This window comes from Bubalus kerabau, chromosome 5 (genome assembly GCF_029407905.1).
Source record: "Bubalus kerabau isolate K-KA32 ecotype Philippines breed swamp buffalo chromosome 5, PCC_UOA_SB_1v2, whole genome shotgun sequence".
In the NCBI taxonomy this organism is placed as follows: Eukaryota; Metazoa; Chordata; class Mammalia; order Artiodactyla; family Bovidae; genus Bubalus; species Bubalus kerabau.
In genome coordinates, this window is record NC_073628.1 from 98,159,483 (window position 1) to 98,183,390 (window position 23,908).

A 23,908-nucleotide genomic window follows, 5' to 3' on the forward strand; every position below is an offset into this window, starting at 1 on the left:
TCAGAGACCATCTCGTCAACTGCTCATTTCACAGATGAGGAAGTGAGCTAGGCAATGTGGTGCAACATGGCTGGACAGCCTGGGTCCACAGAAGGAGAGGCCCTCTCCCTGTAAACAGCAAGCACACACTGGTTGCTCATACCTTGGCTGTGTGAGGGACCCCTGGAGTACTAATGCAGTGTGGGATATGCACTGTGAGCGGATGTTGCTCAGAAGCTGGCTGACTGCTGGCTGGCTGCACATCTGCAAAGACAGGTTGGGGTGAGGACTACAAAGACAAACAAAATAATCCCACGCAGCTGAAAACTGACAAGAGAGTCAGAAGAGATGATGTGTAGGAAAAGACATCTTTTTCTCTTCTTTTATTGATGATGAACAAACTAGATTAACTGCATCATCCAAGCATACTGCCTCCGCTAAAACCTACAGTTAGAGAAGCAGCAGAGGCTTGAGGTGACCACGCAGGGGTCACAAAAACAGGCCCACTCTCTTTGCTTTTGCTAAGGTTAAGTGCAAAAAACTGCAAGAGGCCCTTCACAAATATGAACTAACATGTAGAGAACTGGATTAATTTCTAATGGAAAACCAGAACTAGAAATGAATGAGGAAGGAGGGGAGATAAACTGGGAGACTGGGATTGACATATACACACCATATGTAAAATAGATAGTAATAAGGACCTCCTGTATAGCACAGGGAACTCTACATAATGCTCTGTAATGACTTACATGGGAAAAGAATCAAAAAAGAGTGGATATACGTGTATGTATAACCGGTTCACTTTGCTGTACACCTGAAACTAACACAACATTGTAAATCAACTATGAAAGTGAAAGTGTTAGGTGCTCAGTTGTATCCAACTCTGCGACTCCACGGACAATAGCCCACCAGGCTCCTCTGTCCATAGGGATTCTCCAGGCAAAAATACTGGAGTGGGTTGCCATGCCCTCCTCTAGGGGATCCTCCCCACCCAGGGCTTGAACCTGGGTCTCCAGGATTACAGACAGAATCTTTACTGTCTGAGCCGCTATATGTCACTGAAAATTTAAAGAAAAAAAAGAATGAAAATGAAACAGGATTGAAATGAGATATTCATTCAGAATGAAACAGTATAAAAAGTGTAGCTTTCTCAGTTTAAACCAGCTTCTCAATTTATGTGACTCTGGACAATTATAGGTATCCCCCTCTTTTTCAAAGTTCACTTTACGCTGCTTCGCTTTTAGGGAAGACCAACAGTAGTTATGTATTAGATCCCTCTGAGGTGCAACGAAAAAAAAATAATATTTATATTATACCAGCCTAATGAACAACTGTGAAAACCTAAGTCCATGGAGACCTAGCAAAGTGTGTGATGGTTGACAGGTACTCTATAAATGTTTTATTATGATTACAACAGACTATGAGAAGTTATCATAGTGTTAAGTCACTGGTGATAGTAGCATTTGGCCCTGTCACGTCTTCCCTCCACTAGGACATGAGCTCCAGAAGCGCTGGGATCTTCATCTGTTTGGTTCATTAACCCAGCCCGGCTTCTACTGTAGTGCCCGACCTATGAGATGCTCAGTAAGCACTGTACTGATTGAATAAATGAATCTAATTAGGGGCTTAGAAAACAATTATTTATCCAATATATACCCAGCTTTTGTGGGTTTTAAGTGAATCTATTTCATATTACCTTTGGTGCTTTTTTTTCCTCTATTCCAACTCGGTCAAAACACTCGATGAGGTAGTTCAGCATGTCTGTCTCCTTGCACGTTTCAATGGTGAAATGGTCGCTGTAGGAATCCCAAGTACTTGCCCCACCAGAGGCTCCCAGACTTTGGAGAAAAGAAAAAGGATGGTTTTGATCTGTTCTCAGTAAACCACATGACAGAGCTCACAATGCTGTAGCAGAAAGCCTGTTATGGTGCCCGCACCCAGGACAAAGCACAGACCCCATGCAGCTGCACCTGGAGCTGACTGCTGGCTTCAGCTGCTCCAAGTCCAACAACAGAGATTTTTAGGAAACATTTTATTGACGTAAGAAGAAAGTCTGTCCAGAAATCCAGCATCTCATCTTCTCAGGAACAGCACCTTACAAAACCAGGAGGACTAAGAACTGGTACTAAGCACCAGGAATGTGAAGGGATACCACACGTATGTAAATCCAACTGGCCAACTGTGCTCAGGCTGACTTGCAGGTTAAAGCCAGCCTGTGCTGTTAGGCAAGCAAAGTCTTTAGGAGTGAAGTTACAAGGGACTGACAAAACACCCCTCCCTCCTTCCTAATGTCTAGCATACATCTCAAAGCCTTAAAGCAGCATTTGGCAGCAGGACCAGAACTTAGGGAAACTGTCCAGTTAGAAGGAGACGTGAAAATATTTGTTATCAATACAAATTTTCCAAAACGTTTAGTGAAAGGGACAAAGTAGTATTAGTCAAAACAGAACAAAATCCTTGTGCTAGGAGTATCCAAACTTGCATTCTACCCCCAGCTTTATTGTGTACTTGTTACCTGAACCCAGAACTTCCATCTCACCTGCACTGAGGTTAAGTGAAATCATGAGGAGGTGCTCTGTCAAATACAGACAGGATACAATGGGAGGGGCCTGTTTCTATTAAAACTATTCTCTGAGACCATAATCATGAGGGTTGCTGCTGCTGCTGCTGCTAAGCCGCTTCAGTCGTGTCCGACTCTGTGCGACCCCACAGACAGCAGCCCATCAGGCTCCCCTGTCCCTGGGATCCTCCAGGCAAGAATACTAGAGTGGGTTTCCATTTCCTTCTCCAATGCATGAAAGTGAAAAGTGAAAGTGAAGTTGCTCAGTTGTGTCCGACTCCTAGCGACCCAGATGGACTGCAGCCTACCAGGCTCTTCTTGTCCATGGGATTTTCCAGGCAAGAGTACTGGAGTGGGCTGCCACTGCCTTCTCAGTATCATGAGGGTTAGGTGTTAGGAAATCAAAGTTTAGATCGATTATCAGTAGGTCAAATACCAAATGTGATGTTCAACTCACAAATTTGATAGACATAAAAGATACAAAAAGATTAACCATGGCATAGGAAGAGGCCAGGAATTTTGAAATGAAGAGGAATGAAAAGATATAAATTTAACAACAGCAACAAAAAAATTACACGTGAAAGATGATAAAGAATCTTTGGAGTGGTATTGGAATATTTCATTAAAAAAAGATGAAAACAGGTGGTCCAGTGTTTAAGAATTTGCCTGCCAATTCAGGGGACATTGGTTCAATCTTTAGTCCAGGAAGACTCCACACGCCAAGGGGCAACTTGAGCTATGCACCACAAGTACTGAAGCCCATACACTCTAGAGCCCATGCTTGGTAACAAGAGAAGCCAGTGCAATGAGAAGGCCCGAGCACCCCAACAAAGGGTAGCCCCCGCTCACCACAACTAGAGAAAGCTCAACCATAGCAATGAAGACCGGGCACAGCCAAAAATTAAATAAGTAAGTAAATAAATAAAAAGATGAAAACAATGCCAAGGCTTTAAATCCAAGGCTCTCAGGCCAGAGACTTGTAAATCTACAACTTACTTCCTACACAAGAATAGTTTTAATAGAAACAGGCCCCTCCCATTGTATCCTGTCTAATAGAGGGAGGGGAGGACAGGAGGTTGAGAAGCAGCCAGTACCCTCCTGACTGGGCAGATAAGGGACCCACCCTTAAAGTGCCACACCAGAGACAAAGATGGGCAGTCCAGGGTGGGAAACATCAAAAAAAACCCAAAAACAATTAATTCCTGTGCCTTCACATCAGTTAGAGATACACTTCATGAATTAATGTAAGATCTGGCATCTGTTCGTTGGCCAGATAACAGAAAGATGAGGACGGTAATAAAACAAAGCAAAAAAAAACCAAAAAACCTCTAACGAAACAGAAAAACCCACCCATAAATACCAGAAGTATGGTGAAACTGCAAAAGGAGAAAGGGGGAAAAATACTTGGTCTTTCCTGCAGCCATCTCGCTCTTAAGCTATCTGCCATCCTTCCCTCTTCCATCTGAGGTTCGTGACTCCATTCCCTGCACTTTCCAAAGATGAAATTTGCTGATACAAGTTTCTACATACAGTTTGCTATACACAGTTTGCCATATACAATTAAGGTTCATCTTCCTTTGAGAAGCACTCACAGAAGCAATGAAAATAGACCTTCCTCATGTTGAAAATGAAATATTTAAGTATTTCCCTGATAATAAGCTCCATCTTTCTCACATGTTTACATTTCTGAAATGGAAAGCATCTTATATTTGATGTCAGCAGGTCCTTGCCGTTTGCAACAAGCCAGTCTAATGCAGTGCCCTTGATCAACAGTGGGAGTCAGCATGCATCGATGGTGGCTGCTGACGGAAACTGGGCTCCATTCTTAGCCAACACACTCCCTTTCATTTTAACTTAGACTCGAACACCTCAAAGTCAACCAAAATGCCTTTGCAAACATTTTGCAAAGACATGAAAAGACATGACAATGTGTGCAGAGGACTGCCAGCCAAGACAAAGAAAGATATTCAGAATGTATGAGAGAATTTTCAAAGCTGAAAGAGGTTGATGTATGTTGTGATCATCTGTCAGGCACCAAATAACACTCCCAGGGGACTTTCAAGAGAAGAGAAAGAAATAAATGAAACAAGGGTTTAACCAAATAGTAAACACAGAGTAAAACCCAGTATTCGTCAATGTTTCCAAACTATGAGATCAGTCTTAGGATGTTGAAGTAGATCATGAGCAAGGTGGTCGGTCAGTCTCACCAGTGCTGGGCATGACTGCCAGTGGTCAAAACTGGTTTACAGGGGTCTCTAGATTTGAACTCAGAGAACTGAACTCAGGTTCTAAATGTGATCCTGAAGGAGAAAGGTGTGTACAGTTTAAACACATTAAATTTATGCTATCAATAGACATTTAAAAAAAATGTTTTAAAACAGTATTTCATTTTTTCTCTAAAAATGTTGCTACAAAATTCATGATGCCTTTACAACTATGACATGTGGCATATGACACTGGAAATCTGTCATGTTTAAGTCCTAAGAGTATCTAGAAAATTATACCTCCTTCTGGGAGAATACAGGAACCATTTTCTGATAACTACATCAACAATCCAACTGAATAATTACTTCACATGATGTAAATACAGTGGAATCCTTCTGAAAACACAAGGAAAATATATCTGGAGATTTATATATGCATGAGATCTGTGCAAACTGAATCTCATTTTCAATGTACCAAAAAACCTAGTTTCCTAAAAGGATTCTGTGGCAGTTCCTTTCCTTCTATGATGGGAATAATCACTCCCTACTTTCTTTTTTAGACGCAGACTTTGGAATGGCATATTTTCTCAATGCAAGGAAAGGGAGCGCTGGGCAGGGATAAGCAATGTAAATCCCCTGAACAAATGTCTGCATTGTTGAAGGTTGTGGGGGCAGCACCTTGATGAAACAGATCAAGACCTTGTTCATGTGGCAACTGCATCCTCTATAATGTAGACATTTGTTTAAAAAGTCTTTACTGAGTTTGTTACAACACTGCTTCTGTTTTATGTTTTGGTTTTTTGGTCCCAAGGCATGTGGCATCTTAGCTCCCTGACCAGAGATCAAACTTATACCCCTGCATTGTAAGGCCAAGACTGGACTGCCAGGGAAGTCCCCTGAGGGGAGACAGTTTTTAAAATAATAATATAGAAGTGCTATGAAGAAATGAGTATAGATATCAGAGAGAGGCAGGAAGAGTGTGTGTGTGTGTCTATACACACAGGAGATATGTGTGTGTGCGTATACACAGGAGATGTAGGGTCCTAGGCTTTAGGTCTAACCCTGTGGGAGAAGGGAAATCACTGGAGGCGGGAGGGCAGACATGGTGGAAAGATTCTGACTTATGACCAGTAGAAATAAGAGGAGAAGTATCAATATTTTTCACTGTTTGGTAGTTTGTGCTTAGTCACTCAGTTGTGTCCATTTGCTAGTTTACTTTTTCTATTCACTCAGGCTCATGATGTTCAAGATCTAATCTCCTTCACTGAAATATCTAAGCAATGAAAAAAGAATCCCAATAAACAAAAGAAAAATGTCTGCCTAGTCATCAACTTCCTAGGAAACAATAAGAAAACGTTTCCTCAGAATAATTACTTTATCTTCTTTTTTCCTCTGTTATCTTTATTACAAGACAATTCTCATTTCACTTATTTTCATTCCTTAAAGAAGTAGCTCCTTATAACTCATATAGCTTTTTTCAGAGTACTACGAAACATTCCAGAAGGAATGTTGTTTTTCTTTTATTAATCCTTATCACCACTATAAATAATTAATATAGGGCTGTATTTCCCAACTGCCTCTCAAAAGATGTACAAGCCCTTGACTCCACTGGGCCAGCAGAAGGGGAGACCAATGCAATCCCTGTGGACAGCTGCTTCTACAGCACTGGCCCTACTGGGTGAGAAGTGTTAAAATTGCTTACTTCCTGGTAAAGAAAATTATGAGAAGATCAATTAGACAGGGGGAAAGAAAAAGCTCTTTGCTGATCGCCCAAATTATTAAGAATTTTTTTTTGCTACTTCTCGGTTCTGACCCTACGTGCATCCTCACGTTCTTCTCTATTTGTTTCATGTGTTAAGTATGATTATGCCCTGTCCTTTTACATCCTTTTTGATGTCTATTCAGAATTTATAATTTCTAAAACCTGGACAGATGAGATTTCATTTTAACAGCCAGCAAAGTACCTGCCAACCAACTGGAGAGAAATTTTGTAATTAAGAAGGAAAATGTTCGCACTTTCTTGCCAAGGAAAAGAATACATGTAAAAACTCTGGGCAGTGAAATAACTGCTAAGAAATGAGAATAATCCAAGTCCTACTGGGCAAACAAGGAGAAGTCAGAGGCAACTTGGTATGCTGGGTGGCATGTGAGATCTGGACTCCAGCTCTGCCTTCTTCTAGTTTTAAGACTAACCTCATTGAAGGTTATTGCTGAAGCTGAAGCTCCAATACTTTGGCCATCTGATGAGAAGAGCTGACTCACTGGAAAAGATCCTAATGCTGGGAAAGACTGATGGTAGTAGGAGAAGGGAGTGACAGAGGATGAGATGGTTGGATGGCATCACTGACTCAATGGACATGAGTTTGAGCAAGCTCTGGGAGATGGTAAAGGACAGGGAGGCCTGGCGTGCTGCACTCCATGGGGTCACAAAGAGTCGGACATGACTGAGCAACTGAACAACAACCACCTTCCTGAACCTGCCCACATTTCCTTGCAGTAACCAGAGGCCCTGCTGTGAGGATCAGAGGAATAACATATGCACATGGCTGACAGAGCACCTGGGACGTGATGCTCAATAACTATTCGCAGCTATGAGTACATAAACAGTAAGTAAGTTTTGTTTCTCCTTGTAGGTGTCAAATCTAGATCTGAGACAAGGCTGGATGTTAGAAGTCTAGAGAGGAATTAGATAAAGCACCATGTAATCTGATATCTTTGTTAGAGAAAGCTGGAATTAAATAAGCAAGGGAGAGAGAGTATTTCCCCCACAGATAACTTACAGTAAAACAGAAAACAAAGCACTTTTATCATGTATAGGAATCGACTCCTAACCAGGATGGCTGCTGCACCAGCATGATCATGGGACGACGTCTGTGCACGCATGCTCAGTCGTGTCTGACTCTGCAGCCCCATGGACTGTAACCCGCCAGGCTCCTCTGTCCATGGGATTTCCCAGGCAAGAATACTGGAGTGGGCTGCCATCTCCTCCCTTCAGGGATCTCCCTGACCCAAGTATTGAATCCAAGGCTCCTGCAACTCTTGCACTGCAGGCGGATTTTTTTACTGTTGAGTCATCTACATGAAAAAGACACTTCTACCTTTGGGAAATTTACTTGAGAAATAGTGATACAACATTCGACCTAATACAAATATCAACCTTCCTTAATCAATATTCAACCCTGTGCCAATATCCCTCTCTCTCTTTATAGACTTCTCTAATGATTCTCCTGAACACTGTCAAGTTGAATGTAGTGTACCGCACCCCTACCACCATCTCTATTTATAGCCTGGAGTTATTTCTGAATACTGCTGGGTACAAATACCAACTCAGTCCAGATGAAACTTCAATTTAAGAGCAAAATTGTAAGACGATGAGTCAGAGGCTTAGAGAGAAGGTGCTATTATATTTTTTTGCTCAAAGTCACCTAGAAGGTCCAAGCCATCTTTTTCACTCTGTTTTCAGGGGTGAAACTTCAGCAATATTGTGAGCTCTGTTTTAGCCTCTGCAGCCATTCCTCAGGCTAGGCTGTCTAAACAAACAGGGTCTGGCTTCACTGGGATCAGGGAAGCGAAGTGACTGATTAGCAAAATTTAAGATTAGCAGTGAAGAGTGCTTCCCTGGTGGTTCAATGGTAAAGAATTCGCCTGCCAATGCAGGTGACATGGGTTCAATCCCTGGTCCAGGAAGAGCCCACATGCTGAACAGCAACTAAGCCCCTGCACAACCGCTATTAAGCCTGTGCTCTAGAGCCTGGAAGCTGCAAATACTGAAGCCCTCTCACCCTAGAGCCTGTGCTCCGCAGTAAGAGAAGCCACCACAGTGAGAAGCCTGAGCACCGCAACTAGAGAGCAGCCCCTATTTGCTGCCAACTACTGAAAAGCTGATCTGAAGCAAACGAAGACCCAGCACAGCCAAAAAATAAAGATTAGAAGTCAAAGCAGAATCACAGTTATAAAAGAGAGAATACGACCCCATGTGCTCTTCAACAGACGGCCTGGAGTGAGCTGAGAGGGACACATACACACACACACACACACAAGTCCCAGCCCCTGTGCCATTCCTAAAAAGCAGCAATCCATGCAACTGTACGTAAGAAAACATGCCTCCCAGAGTACATGTTGCGTACATCTGGTAGCCCGCAAGAACCCTCTCCTAATAAAATAAATGAAGGGTCTCTTTTAGATCTTAGGGCAGGTGAACTTGATGTCTATCTACTCTGTTGTTCATGTTCTTGACAATTGATTATACGTTAAGTTGTTCTCCAAGCTTGTCAGGCAACAACTATGAAAATGTGCCACTTGACCCTCATGAGAAGGTCCTAATGCTTGAGTACACGTGGAGTTTCTCACATCTGGACTCACCAGGGCACCTCATTTGACTCTACCCTGTATGGATTCAGAGCACGCCTCTAATTAGGGCTTACAAACGTTAGTTCCTAAGCACCTAGGCACATGCAGAGGTAAGACTCCACTCCTCTGATACCTGGACCCAAACTGGACACAAGAAAACTCATCACCACCACCACCACCTTCATCATCACCATCATCATCATCATCTTCTTCATCTTCATCACTACTGTCCCCAGAAAGTGCGAGGAAGAGGAAGGAGAAAGGACTGTCGTACATACTACCGTAACAAAAGCAAAAAAAGTCATCAGGGAACAAAGGAAAACAAGGAGGAGGAAAGCTTTTACAACCGCTGGCCTTTTAATTAAATTGTAGGTTACAAGTTTTGTCTACTGATATGCAGAAAAATAATTCACCTAAATTATATAAAGGCCAGGCAACACTTGACGGGAAGGAGGGCAGTGAATTAATGGAGTTTGGGTACTGCTTCTTTTTAAGGAGCTGAGAAGAAAGCGTCAAGGCATGACTACTGGCCAGAGGTAAGGTATCTGCTCACTCGACCCCTTGGTCTGGCTGTATCTCAACTATGATCGGTAACAGTACACAAAGTGGGAAAGTGGTTCTGTGAGCCCCAGCTCTCAAACATCAGCTGCCACAGTCTCCGAAATTCATCTGTTATGAGGAATGATATGTGCCCTTGATTTTGAAAATTGAGTGACTTCTTATTTTCAGGAGGAAAAGTGAAGGCGAAGAAAGGGCCTCATTATGAGCCACCCATACTTTCTGATGCGACAGAACCCTGGCAGAGCAGGGACTCGGGGCACAAGCCTACCCAACTGGTTAGACACGTGGGTTAACAGCCCAAACAGAGAAACACAGGTAACTGAGGTCATTGTCATATGACAGTTCTTCCAAACTGTGTTAACCTCCTTTCCCTGCACTGCAAACACGCACCCGCCTCTCCTACTGCGTAAATAAATACCTAGGAGAGTTCCTTAGGGAGGAGGGCCGTCTGCTGGGGGCACTCCCACCGGGGGAGGCAGAGAGTAAAGGTGGTCCTGTGCCAGGGGGTCTCTGTCGGGAGGAGCTGTTGGGCACGGCTTGAGGGCTACTGGCCGGGGCGGACAGGCCTGGGGAGCTAGACAGGATGGAGGTGACCGAGGATCGCGAGGCAGGAGCAGATGTAGACCCCGAGGGGTGGGTGACAGTGTAGGGCCGGTACCGCGGAGACGAGGGCTGGCTTCCCGCAGGCGTCCCCGCAGGGCCAGGCAGACAGAGGGAAGAAGCGGGAGGCGCAGCCGCCTGGCTGGCTGCCCGGGAGGGGGAGGCCAGAGGCGGACTCATCATTGGCACAGAGCTCCAGACACTGGTATTGGGAGCTGGGCTAGTCTCATAGAGGCTAAATGATTTGAGAAAGGGAGGAAAGAAGAGAAAATTGAAGAAACGCTTGAGATAAATAACTAAAATGGAAAATAGCATGTTTTTAAAGAACTGTATAATTACAACCTCATATCTCTAAGCATTCCAGTATACAGATCTTTTAGAGACTCATCGAAATAACTGTAATCTAACTGCCATGCTGATTTAGAAGCCAGACTTACAATACGAGAAAGCTTTCTTTCCAAAGAACATACTCTATACAGCTATTTGTTTCTAAAATTTAATTTGCCAACAGCCTAACCATGGAAAGTCAAAGAGATCCATCTGGAAAAGACCATATCTCCTCAGTAAGTCAACCACACCCCCAAACATAAGACATGCCATAATCTGCATGATGCAGGCCCCTGAATGAAGGCTCCTTTCTCCTACGTACTTCATGGCTATTTTACCACCAGTGAGATGTGCAGAAAGAACCACACTGACCTAGATAAAGAGCTGGCCCCGAAGGAACCCAGGTTGCAGAACATGGGGCTCGTTCCTGGGTTGGAGCCGGTGGTCAGCATGAGGTTTCTGTCTGGTGACCGAGCTGTCGCTGCAATCGGCTGGGAGGTGGCTGTCAGGCTTGCAAACGGGTTTTCATCTCTGGTCTGAGTAGACATCATTAGCACTTCCATTAAAATCTGGCCAATCAAGTCCTTAAAATCAGAGAACACTGTTGGAAAGGCAGAATAAAGAGGAGGTTATACATGGGTCTTCATACTCACGGTCCTTGAATAAGCCAGCATAAGCCAGAGATGTGCAATGTGCTATTTTGGACTGGATTCTCGAGTAATAAAAGCCACCAGTAGGAAATGTGGGGAAATCCAAATAAGGTCTGGAGTAACAGTAATATCTTAGTTCTGACAAGTATACTATGATTATGGAAGACGTTGACATTAGGAAAAACTGAATGATCTGTGTATAGGAACTACCTGCACTCCCTCTATAATTTTTCTGTAAATCTAAAATGTTTTCAAACAGAAAGCTTATTAAAAAAAAAAAATTTGGAGCCCAGTCTATGAGAGTCACTGCTGATATACATTAACCATAAAAAGAAGCTACTCCCAACTACAGAGGTTAGTTTATCACACTGGAAATATGAAGTACAAAGTTCAGAGTATTTTATGAAGGGTCTAATATTTAGTTGCCACCTGCCTTTCTGGAGCAGATTCTGTTCTCTAGCCTCCTTCTTATTCTTTGCAGCTCTTGATTGTTATAGGTCTTTTGTTGTTATTCAGTCACTAAGTTGTATCTGACTCTTTTAGGATCCCATGGACTGCAGCCCACCAGGATCCTCTGTCCACAGGATTTCTCAGGCAAGAATGCTGGAATGGGTTGCCATTTCCTTCTCCAGGGGATCTTCCCAACCTAGGGATTGAACCAGAGTCTCCTGCATTGGCAGGTGGGTTCTTTACCACTTGAGCCACCAGGAAAGCCCATTTTAAATATCACTCAATAAATAAAATGTCTAACCCATGTAAATCTTACCTGATTTGTTACTAAAAATTACCAGATTTGAGAATCTTAAGATTTACAATAATAAGTGGCAGGATTTTGAAACTCATGATTGCTAAGCTCAATTCTACAGTCACAATTAAGAAGAAAAACCCAGTAAAATCAGAAATAAACTAGAATACAAGAGACATTTTTTTTGTTTGCCTTGGAAGATAGGCAGCAGGGAAAAGGAAATGCAATCTTCTTGACGTTCATTCACTCATTTAAAGTATATCTACTGAGGGATTATGAAGTGGAGGCACTGTGAATACATGGGGGAGCAAAACAGACAAAAGTCCCACCATCAAGGAGGTTGTATTCAAGTGAAATGCAAAAGAAGACTCCAGTGAACTTCCCCTCCATTTTCTGTACTCCAAAGCAGGGGTCCCCATACCACAGACACATATATGGTCTGTGGCCTCTTAAGAACCAGGCTGCACAGCAGGGGGTGTGCAATAAACAGTGAGTGAAGCTTCATCTGTATTTATAGCTAATCTCCATCACTCGCATTACCACCTTAGCCCTGCCTCTTGTCAGATCAGCAGCGGCATAATAAACGTAATTTGCTTGAATGGTCCCAAAACCATCCCCGCAACTTCATCTGTGGAAATACTGTCTCTCATGAAACCAGTCCCTGGTATCAAAAAGGCTGGGAACCAGTGTCTAGAAGACTGCTATAGAGAAGAATGAAGAGTGCCCTGCGATGCTGGTCTCTTGCTAAGTTTTATTACTTTAAGTGTGGCTTAGTATAGCCTCTTAAAATAGAATCCTATAAACACTGCAAAACATCAGTGTGTTTTAGTTTGCTAAAGCAATTTAACCAAGCACATTTACTCCACTGTCTACGCATGACCCGGGAGGCACTTACAAAAGGTACCGGTCACCCTCTCAGGATCCCTGCAGACCACCCAGCATGCTCCTGCCCAGAGTATAAGAGGCCCTAATGCTCTCTCTAAGCACCTTCTTATTGCAAAGGAAAAAACTTCAGCTCTGAGACAATGGAGACTATTAACTGATACACAGTTTTCCTTTGGAGAAATCATTAAAAAAAAAAATTTATCAATAAGTGGAAAGTAGACAAACAGCAAAGTCTTCATCAAGAAGTATCCCTGTAATCAGAAATAGAACCACAGAGCAAGACAAGGTATGTCGACAGCAAAGAAAGACAAAAGAGTTCATGTTCTATTTTTCTACGAAGGGCTCTGAAATTGAGACAGTTGAGCCCGATTCCTACCTTCTTTCGGGTTCTGCTTAAACTGTGCAGAAAGAGAAGAAAGGAAGATCACATCCCTGTCCCGGTCCTTCCAGGAGACACGGAAAATCTTACAGACCAGCTGTAAGGCCTGCTCTTCAGACACTTCAGAACCTGATGAAGGCTCCTTTTAGGGAAGAAGATTTGGGGGTTAATTTCAAGCAGTAGGAGGTGTGAGTTAAGACTTTAACAGAAATACCTAATTCTGATTTAATTCATTTACAAATAAGGATATTTTAGAAATGCAGACAACTATACACTCACTGATTAAAGGAAAAATAAACTTGTTACTATGACTTCAAAGTTATAACCTGTGGGTCTCATGAGCTTATAACACAATATATGGCAGGGAATACAAAACAGCAGGACTGGTATCAGGAATTGCAAAGGAAGACATGTGATGAAGGATGCATCATTTATTTCCCATTTATTATTCCCATTATTCCCATTTATTTTCTTTTCTGAATGCTAAAAGACCAGGTTGACATTTTAGGTATATAACCGATTTTTCAATAGAAATTTTTCCAGATTTTAATGTTTCTCACTATTTTCCACCACAGATAGAAATAACATCTATAAAGAACTTTGTAAGATTCAAACACTACAAAATAAAGCACTGCATCACTAAGAGGCTATAGTCCAACTTCCAATAATGCTGCTGAACACTAATAACTTACTAAACACAAAGGGTTGCAATTATCTATGCCAGTTCTATACCATGACACATACCCGCAAAAACAAAAAATGTCTTTTTAAATATAGGGAACTAAAGCTCAGAAGGTAACAAAATAAAAAAACCTCCTGTTTCCACTCATTCTTGCTTTAAATTCCTGATCATCTTCCTCAGAATAATGACTTACTTGCTTAAGCAATTAAAAATCAACAGAAAAAATTCAAATAAGCTCTAAATTCATTGCTATCATTTACTGATAAAAAATGCACCTGAAACAAAGATAACTGAAGGATTTTTATCAGGTGAAAGGACTAAGCTATACTTCCACTTATAAGGGTGATCAAGGCTACCCATATTTTTTCGAAAGGAAAAAAAAAAAAAAAAAAAAAATCACCTAAACAGGATCTGCTGGTTTGGCGTGGCCCTCTCTAACAGACTTTTACAGATACAAGACATGAAGCAGTGCTTATAAATACTGTGCACCTGAGTGCATGCTTAGTCATTGGATCATGTCTAACTCTTTGGGACCCCATGGTCTGTAGCCTGCCAGGATCCTCTGTCCATGGAATTTTCCAGGCAAGCATACTAGAGTGGAGCAGGTTGCCATTTCCTGCTCCAGGGGATATTTCCGACCCAGGGATCGAACCCACCTCTCTTGCGTCTCCTGTATTGGCAGATGAATTCTTTACCCCGGGGTCACCTGGGATGGTTATTAACTATACCTAAAAACAGAAGCAAGGCCTTCATCTCTTACCAACCTTATCGCTGAGGCTCCTTTTTTCTCTTCGGTCATTTTCATCAACCTCCATATTTTCGATTCCTGAATCCACATCCACCTGGGACATGCTTTAAGTATAAAAGACACATCAGTCTTTTACCTTTGATAAACCCACCCCAATATCATAGCTGCTGGCTGAGGAAGTTATCGGGTTTTTTTTTTGGCTGCACCGCATGGCTTGCAGGATCCTATTTCCCCAACCAGGGATCGAACCCAGGCTCTCAGCAGTGAAAGCACTGAGCCCTACCACTGGACCGCCAGGGAGTTCCCTGAGGAAAAGTTCTAAAATATCAATCAAGATCAGTCAGGAAAGTTAAATAATAAAGATTCATCTTTTTTCTCAATAATTTTTAAGAGCTCTTCATATACTAGGCTATAAACATTCCATCTATCATACTTACTTAAAGTATTTTTCCCAAGTGGTCATTTCCTTAGGCTCACTTTCAAAAACAAAAATTAGAGCAAATTTTCTATACATATTATTTTTAAATGATATACAATCAAGCAGAGCCTGATTGCAAAATCTAGTTAAGTACATATATTACTTTTCCTCACATTAAATAATTGTCCTAGCATCATTTATTGAAAGAAACATTCTTTTTACAGTAATATGAAATCATTTATGTCATATGTCCAGTTGTCATACCATGTCCAGCTGTGTGCAGGTCTCTTTCTGGATACTAATTTCCACCCCATTAGACAATCTGTCTGTCCCTAAGCCATACTCAGTACAACTTCACTAATAAGCCTTGGTATCTGCTAGGTCAATGCCTCCACCTTATTCTTTTACCTCAAAAGAGTGTTGGCCATTCTTGGTCCTGTGCTCTTCTACACATACTTAATGATCGCCTCGACAGGTTCCTTTAAAATACTGTTGGGGTTTTGACTCGAGCTTTACTGACTCTAAAGATCAAATGGGGTAGAAATGACATCTTTATGCTATGGATCTATCCTTGGACAAGGGTGTTTCTCCAAGTATCTAAGGTTTTCTTTCAATAAACTTTTCTAATTTTCTCCATAAGTCTTTCACTTCTTTTGGTAAATTTATCTCTAGGCACCATATATTTTAAAATAAAATTGTGACTGGTACCTTTTTAAAAATTAAGATTTCTTATTTTTTGTTGCTTGTATGTAGTAATGTTAATTAATTTTAGATATAAACCTTTCATAAGGTATTTGTTTACTTATGCATTGGACTTCCTAGGTTGATAATAATTTTATCTCCAAATAGTAACTTTCGTTTCTTGCACTACAATCCTAACTTCAATTACTGCATTGGGTAGGGTCCCACGTTGAACAGAAGCAGAAATAGCAGTCTTCTGTGCTCGTATTTCTGACTTTAAAGAGAATGTTTCTAATTTCTCACCACTGAGTACAAGGGCTGTTGTAGTTATTTCAGTAGATGTCCTTTATGGTAGTCAGAGTAAGAGGCTACAGTGTAATAACACATACACTCTGCAATCTTAGAGGCTTAACACTATAAGGGTTTATTTCTTGCTTACGCAAAGTCTGATGAGAGTGAAGCATCCTTACTCCATCTTTAATCTATGCCATCTGCAATACACAGCCTCCAAGGTCACTGGAGCAAGAAAAGAGAGGGATGGAGGAGGAACATCGGCTCAACTGCCTTCACCCAAAGGTGACACATGCCACTTCAAGTCTACGGGACAGACCTAGTTACTCAGCCCCAATCTAACTGCAAAGGAGACTGGACATTCAGGGGAGCATGTGGAATACTTGGTGAACTCTGTCTGTGCCCTACAGTTTAAGGATGCATCTTTCTGTCTCCTGTTTGCTAGGATTTTTATCTTGAATCGATATTGAGCTTTTCTATTTAATATACAATGAGGTGGATAATATTTATAGACTTTCTCATGTTAAAACACCCTTACATTCCTAAGATAAACCCAAGTTGGTCATGCTATATTATTTTTTTAAACTAATCTTTTAATGGAATTATCTATACAGAAATGTGCACAGATGGTACGTGTTTGGCTGAATTAAGTTTCACTAAGGAAACATACTAATGTAATCAGCACCCAGATCAAGCAACAGAATATTTCCAGCACCCCAAAGGTCCCTCCCATGACCCTTTCAATCACAACCATGATAACCCACAGTAACTACCATCCTGGCACCCAGACCCGGAGATGTTTTGCCTGCTTTCTATGTGATGCACTATTTGATTTGCCAATATCTTCAGATTTTTGCAAATATGTTCATAACCATGTAATTTTTACCAATTTTATTGATTACCATGTAATTAATTTTCTTCTTTGATATTAGTATTGTCTGGTTTTGTATATGAAGGTCATATGAGCCTCATAAACAGACTTGGGAAGTTTAAAGATTATCTAAAAAATGTGTGCAAAGTTGGGATGGTGGGAGTACCCACAAGATCATATAAGCAAGGTGCTTTCTTGGGGAAAACTGTAAAATACTGATTCAATTTAACTTTTTTTTTTTTTAATTCAGATTCTCTCTTTCTTTCTAAGCCAATTTTGGGAGAACTGTGATCTTAGAGGAACCTGAGTTTATCCAGATTTTCAAATTGATTTGCATCCTGCATATTTACATTTTCACAGAGTTCTCTTTTTCAGTAACAAGCATTACTGAGTGCCCATCCTAGGCAGGCACTGTTCTAGGTATTTGAGATGCCAACAGACGAGAGACCAAAAAAATTTCCTGTGCCATGGAGCTTCCATTCCAGTTAAAGGGAGAAAGATGATAAAATAAAATAAGCAAAGCATAGAGTATATGATAAATGCTATATAAAAACTGAAGGAAAAAGAGCAAGGAAAAGGTAATTGAGAAGGCAGGGCTCTCCCATTTAAATGGGGTCACCTCACTGAAATAATACCTAGGCAAAAATAGGAAGGAGGTAAGCCATGGACCGAAGAAGGCAATGGCACCTCACTCCAGTACTCTTGCCTGGAAAATCCCATGGACGGAGGAGCCTGGTAGGCTGCAGTCCATGGGGTCACTAAGAGTCGGACACGACTGAGCAATTTCACTTTCATTTTTCACTTTCATGCATTGGAGAAGGAAATGGCAACCCACTCCAGTGTTCTTGCCTGGAGAATCCCAGGGACAGGGGAGCCTGGTGGGCTGCCGTCTATGGGGTCGCATAGAGTTGGACATGACTGAAGTGACTTAGCAGCAGCAGCAAGCCATGCACATATCCAAGGGAAACATATTCTAAGAAATGGGGTTTAATTCCAAGTATTTACTTATATTCTTTTTTCTTCTTTAGTATTATATACATATATTGTCTTTATATTCTCTTCCAAGGACCCCATTAACTGTGACACACAAATGATGGCATATAAATTTGTTATTGTTCAGTTCAGATTTCCATCATGATTTCTTCTTTGACCTGTATTTAGAAGCATGCTTTTTTTTTTTTTTAATTTCCAGATTTATGATTTTTTTAACCCACCCTACATGAATTATCTAACCTAACATCAGAAAACATTATCAATATGATTCTGACTCCTGAACCCTTCTGGTTGATGGGTATCAGAAAAAAATGTGTATTCTCCAACTGTAGACTGCAAAGCTCGGTATCCTTCATTAGATCAAGCTTGTTAGCTGTGTTATTTAATTTGTCCATATGCTTACTGCTGTTCATTCTCTTTGCTCTATTGATGGCTGAAAGAGATATGTTAAAAATCTCCCATTATATTAGGTATTTGTCAATTTCCTCTAGTTCTATCAAGATTTGCTTTATTATATGTTATTATATTACTAAGTACATATAAATGTTTTGAACTGTTATATCCTGCTGGTAAACTAAACATTTATCATTATACAGTGCTTACTTCTAATAGTATTTTGTAACTTAAAGTCTAATTTATTAATACATTTATCCCTATTTTGTTTAGTATTTGCCTAGTATATTTTCCCCTTTCTTTCAGTTTCATGCTAGTGTTTCAGGTATACCTTCAGTAAACAAAAAGAAAGCTAGCTTCTATTTTGTTTTTAATCCAACCTATGACTTTTCATCGTGATTTACGGTGATTGTTGACATTTTCATGTCTTTTATAACCATCTTATTTTGTGCTGTTTGCCTCTTTTTAAAAATTTGTGTTTCTTTCTTCCTTTTCTTTGAATTGACTTAAATTCCCTCCCCTCCCCAACCTTGTTTCATATTTTCCCTTTACTGGTTTGAAAATACACTCTTTCTATTCCTTTAGTGGTTATTCTTGAAATTTCATGAAGTATTCTTAACTCAAGAGTCTAAGAGCTTGCCACTAACTTTACCCCTCTCCCAAGTAGACAATCACTCCCCTTCCGGCTTTATCTGCTATGCTATTCTGTTGCTAGTGTGTTAAGATCCGATTATTTACTTCTCTCTCTCTCTATTATTTCATACACTGTTATTACTGTCTTAAACCATCAGTGTTCAGATTTAGCACATATTTATTATTTTTCTTAACTCATCTTTCCTCCCTGCATCTCAGACATTAGTTTTGAGTTCATTTTCCTTTTTTTTTTTTGAGAAAAAAATGCTTGGTTTTTTTTCCTTGAAGTATAGTTGGTACATAGTATTATGTAAATTACAGGTGTACTATGTAGTGATTTCCAAGTTTTAAAGGTTATACTACATTTAGAGTTATTATAGAGTATTTGCTGTATTCCCCGTGCTGTACAATATATCCTAGTAGCTTTTTCAAAAACTAATTTTTGCTAGAGTATAGTTGCTTTACAATGTTGGGTTAGTTTCTACTGCAGAGCAAAGTGAATCAGCCACACACATTTTCCTTCTTAAATGCATCTGTTAAAATTTGGGGTCTTCTTGTGGCAGACCATCAGTTGTTCACATTTGTTTTTTAAATCTATAAATATCTTTATTTCTCCCCTGCTCTTAAAAGATAGTTTCACAAATACACACAGTTTCCAGCTGACAGTTACTTTCTCTCAGCACTTAACACTGATTCCATAGTCCTCTGCCCTCTATCACTGAGATATATAACTATCGTCCTTTCGTAGATAATCTCTCATTTCTCTTGGCTGCTTTAAATGTCTTTGTCTTTGGTTTTCTGCAAGTTAACTATAAAATGTCTAGATACAAATTTCCTTTTATTTACCTTGCTCATAAGTTATAGGGCTTCCTGAAACCTGAAGATTCATATATTGATCAACTCTAGACAAATCCTCAGCTGTTTATCATTTTGATAATGGCTTTCAAATCAGCAGAAGAAAAAACAATGGAACAAGGAGAGAAGTCAGAAATCTCCCAGTGTGCCTGCCCTCTCCTTTTGATACTTCTATTAGCTATATACTAAATTTGTATCCTCTTGTCCTCTGTATTTCTAAACATCCTTCATATTTTTCATCTCTCTTTCTCTTTGTGGTACACTCCAGGTAAGTTCTTCAGCTCTATCACTCCATTTGTTAATTTTCTCTTTAGTTATCTTAACCCACTGTGTATTACTATCTTTTCATTTTTAGAAATTCTATTCAGTTCTTTTCCAAATATGCTTGGTTGTTTTTATAGTTGCCTGCCTCTTATTCACATTTTCAATACTTTTTAAAATTTAGTTAAACATACAAATTTTACGTTCTGTATTTGACAATTCCAAAACCCCAATGAGTCTAGGTGAATAATTCTATTGTTACTGATTCTTCAGACTCTTACACATGGCGGCTTTTTTGGACTATGCTTTTTTTTTTCTTTAAAATGAAACAAGTAAAGTGTTTATTAGGAGGAGAAAGACTACATGTGGATAGACACACGGGCAGACTCGAGAGAGAGAGTCGCTGAGCGTGCTTTAATTTTTGGCCATGAGGTCATATTTCTTGGAAATTTTTCTAAGGAAATTCTCTGAACACTTGGATGATTTATGTTTGTTTCTGCTAGATGCTTAAAGACATGAAAAGGTCCACTGTATATGACAGTTCTTAGCCTGAGGTTTTTCAGACTACAACAGTTAAGTGTAAATTTAGGTGCTAAACCCACATGAAAATTACCCACTGGCCAACTCTACACTGAAATTGCAGAGCTGACTTGAGTTTTAAAAAATTCATCCACTCAGAGCAAAGGTAGTAAGAACACAATTGTTTTTCCTCTATATGGTTGATTTTTTTCTACTTGATCTTTTTCCTGGCAGTGTAGTCCTTTCTGAATTCTTGCCTAAAGTGGGGTGATCTCTGATCTGGCTCCTCACCCCAACCTAAAGTGCACAACACCCCAGTATTCTAACACACCTAGAAAATGCTATCTGTCTGGCGCACTAACAGAAACAGAGGGGGCTGCATGAGGGCAGAGGAGCCACGTCGTGGGGGTCTGGCTGTCCAAGGAGTAAAGGAATCAACCCCTCAGCCACTCTGTCATCTACTCACAGCACAGCGGCACACCTGTGCGACACAGGATGGCTCTACTCCAGGGCACCCCGATCCTCATGGAGCTCCTAGAACACTTGCTTACCTGCCTACACCCTTGCAAACTGTTAAAAAAATTTTTTTTTACCAAGTTAAAAAAAAAATTTCACCAAGTAGTAAATCTTTGAAGAAATTTTTAGGGGCTGATCTATGTTTGCCAACTTTGTACTTACAAAATAAAGACATTAAAAAAAATTTTTTTTTACCACCTGTACCAATATTTCATAAAAGACATTTCAGCACCCAAACTTAAAAAAGGTATAAAGATCATTTCAGAATAAAACAAAGACCTTTCAGTTTAATAAACTGAGCGCTAATCAAGCTAAGGGCTGGCATAGACCTCTGGGCTGGCATTTGAGACTACTGGACTAGACACTAAAGTGAACAGATCTTTCCCTTTCTATCAGTAAAGCAGCTTATGGGAAAACTGGCTTACTTTACCTTTTCTCACAAGAGACTCCATCGATATCCATGCTCTGGGAACGTGAGAGAGACTGGGATTGCGTTTCAAGGCTATTGGAGGGCGAGCTGCTGAGAGAACTGACTCCCTCACTGCTCTGGCTTCGATGGGCTACTCCTAACCAAAAGAGACATAAAAGAGGAAGTCTCGCGTGAGACAACATTAAAGCTATTTGTAATGGCAACAGTAAACACACACAATCGGCATTCATACCATCATCAAAGCTGTCCACTGAGAAATTTCTATCAGAAGACTGTACTGAAGATCGAAGTGACATTAAAATCATAGCAACATCAGTGAGAAACCAGTTTATCGATAAATATCATTTGAGGTCAGTAACAACAGAGCTACATCTGATACATAAAACTGACTCCTCATCACCCTCTCTTTCACTAATTCAGACAATGGGCCCTGAGTACAAATGAGCTGTCATGACAGTCTAGATATATCCTTGAAATGGACCAAAAATAAGATACATTAATGAATGGATAGGAAGACAGATAGATGGAGAGATGAGTGATAAAGCGAACAGAGTAAAATGATAATGGTAGACTTTAGGTGATAGGTGTACAGTAACTCCCCTACACATGAACATGCTCTGTTCCCAGAGTGCGCTCATTAAGCCCAGTTTGTTTTCAAGTTCAACAAAGTTAGCCTAACATAACGGGCCATACAGTACTGTACTGTAATAGATTTGTAAAAGTTTTCACATAGAGAATACATAAAAACAAACACAAGAAATAAAACATCTTTAATCTTAATAGTACCTTGAAAAGTACATTAGTACCAGCTACATCACTGCTGCTTTTAAGCTTGCTTCCAGACATCCTGGGCTTAAATAAAGATGCAGTACTGCTGTACTCTATACCGTACTGTAAAGTACACAAAAGCACAGCCATTTGTGGAGGATGCACACCTGTGACAATGTACACCAGACATGTTAACCAACTTATGTGGCTGAACATGCAAACTCATGTCTGGCTCTTTGCAAGTTCCCAACTTGAAGGGTTGCGTGTAGGGCACTTACTGTATAAGCATTCACTGCCAAGTTCCTTCTACTATGCTGGGCGCTTCAAATTTTTATAATAAGATATTGAAAATGTACAAATAGATCCATTTAAGCCATGTCCTTAAATACAGATCAACCCATTTATTGACTGAACATCTTATCTTGCAATAGCTTGGGAAAAACAAACATCCTGCCATCCCTGACCTCACAAGAGCCTAGAGTACAGTGAACCATAGCCAGGCACACAGGGTCATGGTGTTCCTACCAAAATCTTCAAAACCAGGTTGTTCATAGAATTTAAAAATTTACTTTAACTCTATGAGCTTAATCTTTCTACAAAAAAAAAGCTTACCCAGGCATTTTCAGGCAATGCATACTATATTACTGAAAGGAAAATGGCTTATGTTTTAAAAAGCAAAACAACTTGAGTTATCACTTGTAGCTGAAACAACTATCAAGTGGATTAAAATGTTAACCCTCCCAGCATCCCAAGAAAATCCATTTACTACTCTTTGATATCTCTCTTCTTTGAAAACTTTACCCACTCCTGATAGCAGGGTTTTAACATGTATCTGTTTATTAAAACTTTTTCAGAACTCAGAAGGGAAAGAGAAACTAAATCTTTACTATTCATAAGTTCAGTTCAGTGGCTCAGTTGTGTCCAACTCTTTGTGACCCCATGAACTGCAGCACGCCAGGCCTCCCTGGCCATCAGCAACTTCCGGGGTCCACCCAAACCCATGTCCATTGAGTCAGTGATGCCATCCAACCATCTCATCCTCTGTTGTCCCCCTCTCCTTCTGCCCTCAATCTTTCCCAGCATCAAGGTCTTTTCAAATGAGTTAGCTCTTCGCATCAGGTGGCCAAAGTATTGGAGTTTCAGCTTCAACATCAGTCCTACCAATGAACACCCAGGACTGATCTCCTTTCCGATGGACTGGTTGGATCTCCTTGCAGTCCAAGGGACTCTCAAGAGTCTTCTCCAACACCACCGTTCAAAACCATCAATTCTTCGGCGCTTAGCTTTTGTTATAGTCCAACTCTCACATCCATACACGACTACTGGAAAAACCATAGCCTTGATAGACAGACCTTTGCTGGCAAAGTAATGTCTCTGGTTTTTAATATGCTGTCTAGGTTGGTCATAACTTTCCTTCCAAGGAGTAAGTGTCTTTTAATTTCATGGCTGCAATCACCATCTGCAGTGATTTTGGAGCCCAGAAAAATAAAGTCAGCCACTGTTTCCCCATCTATTTGCCATGAAGTAATGGGACCAGATGCCATGATCTTAGTTTTCTGAATGTTGAGCTTTAAGCCAGCTTTTTCACTCTCTTCTTTCACTTTCATCA

At 40.5% G+C, this 23,908-nt stretch overlaps 1 protein-coding gene across 2 annotated transcripts in view; it reads right to left on the bottom strand.

The window, feature by feature from the left end:
• UBE4B (ubiquitination factor E4B) overlaps positions 1–23,908 on the bottom strand; it is a 120,189-nt gene that overhangs the window by 45,330 nt on the left and 50,951 nt on the right. Inside the window, exons 3-10 of one of the 2 annotated variants that reach the window (XM_055582364.1) lie at positions 21,532–21,667; positions 14,687–14,774; positions 13,238–13,382; positions 10,954–11,182; positions 10,073–10,489; positions 9,227–9,370; positions 1,676–1,817; positions 143–243 (exon numbers count right to left, since the gene is read on the bottom strand). In XM_055582364.1, the coding sequence (XP_055438339.1) occupies positions 143–243; positions 1,676–1,817; positions 9,227–9,370; positions 10,073–10,489; positions 10,954–11,182; positions 13,238–13,382; positions 14,687–14,774; positions 21,532–21,667 (1,402 nt within the window). The remainder of the gene's footprint in view (positions 1–142; positions 244–1,675; positions 1,818–9,226; positions 9,371–10,072; positions 10,490–10,953; positions 11,183–13,237; positions 13,383–14,686; positions 14,775–21,531; positions 21,668–23,908) is intronic. The other variant, XM_055582365.1, reaches the window with a different exon arrangement.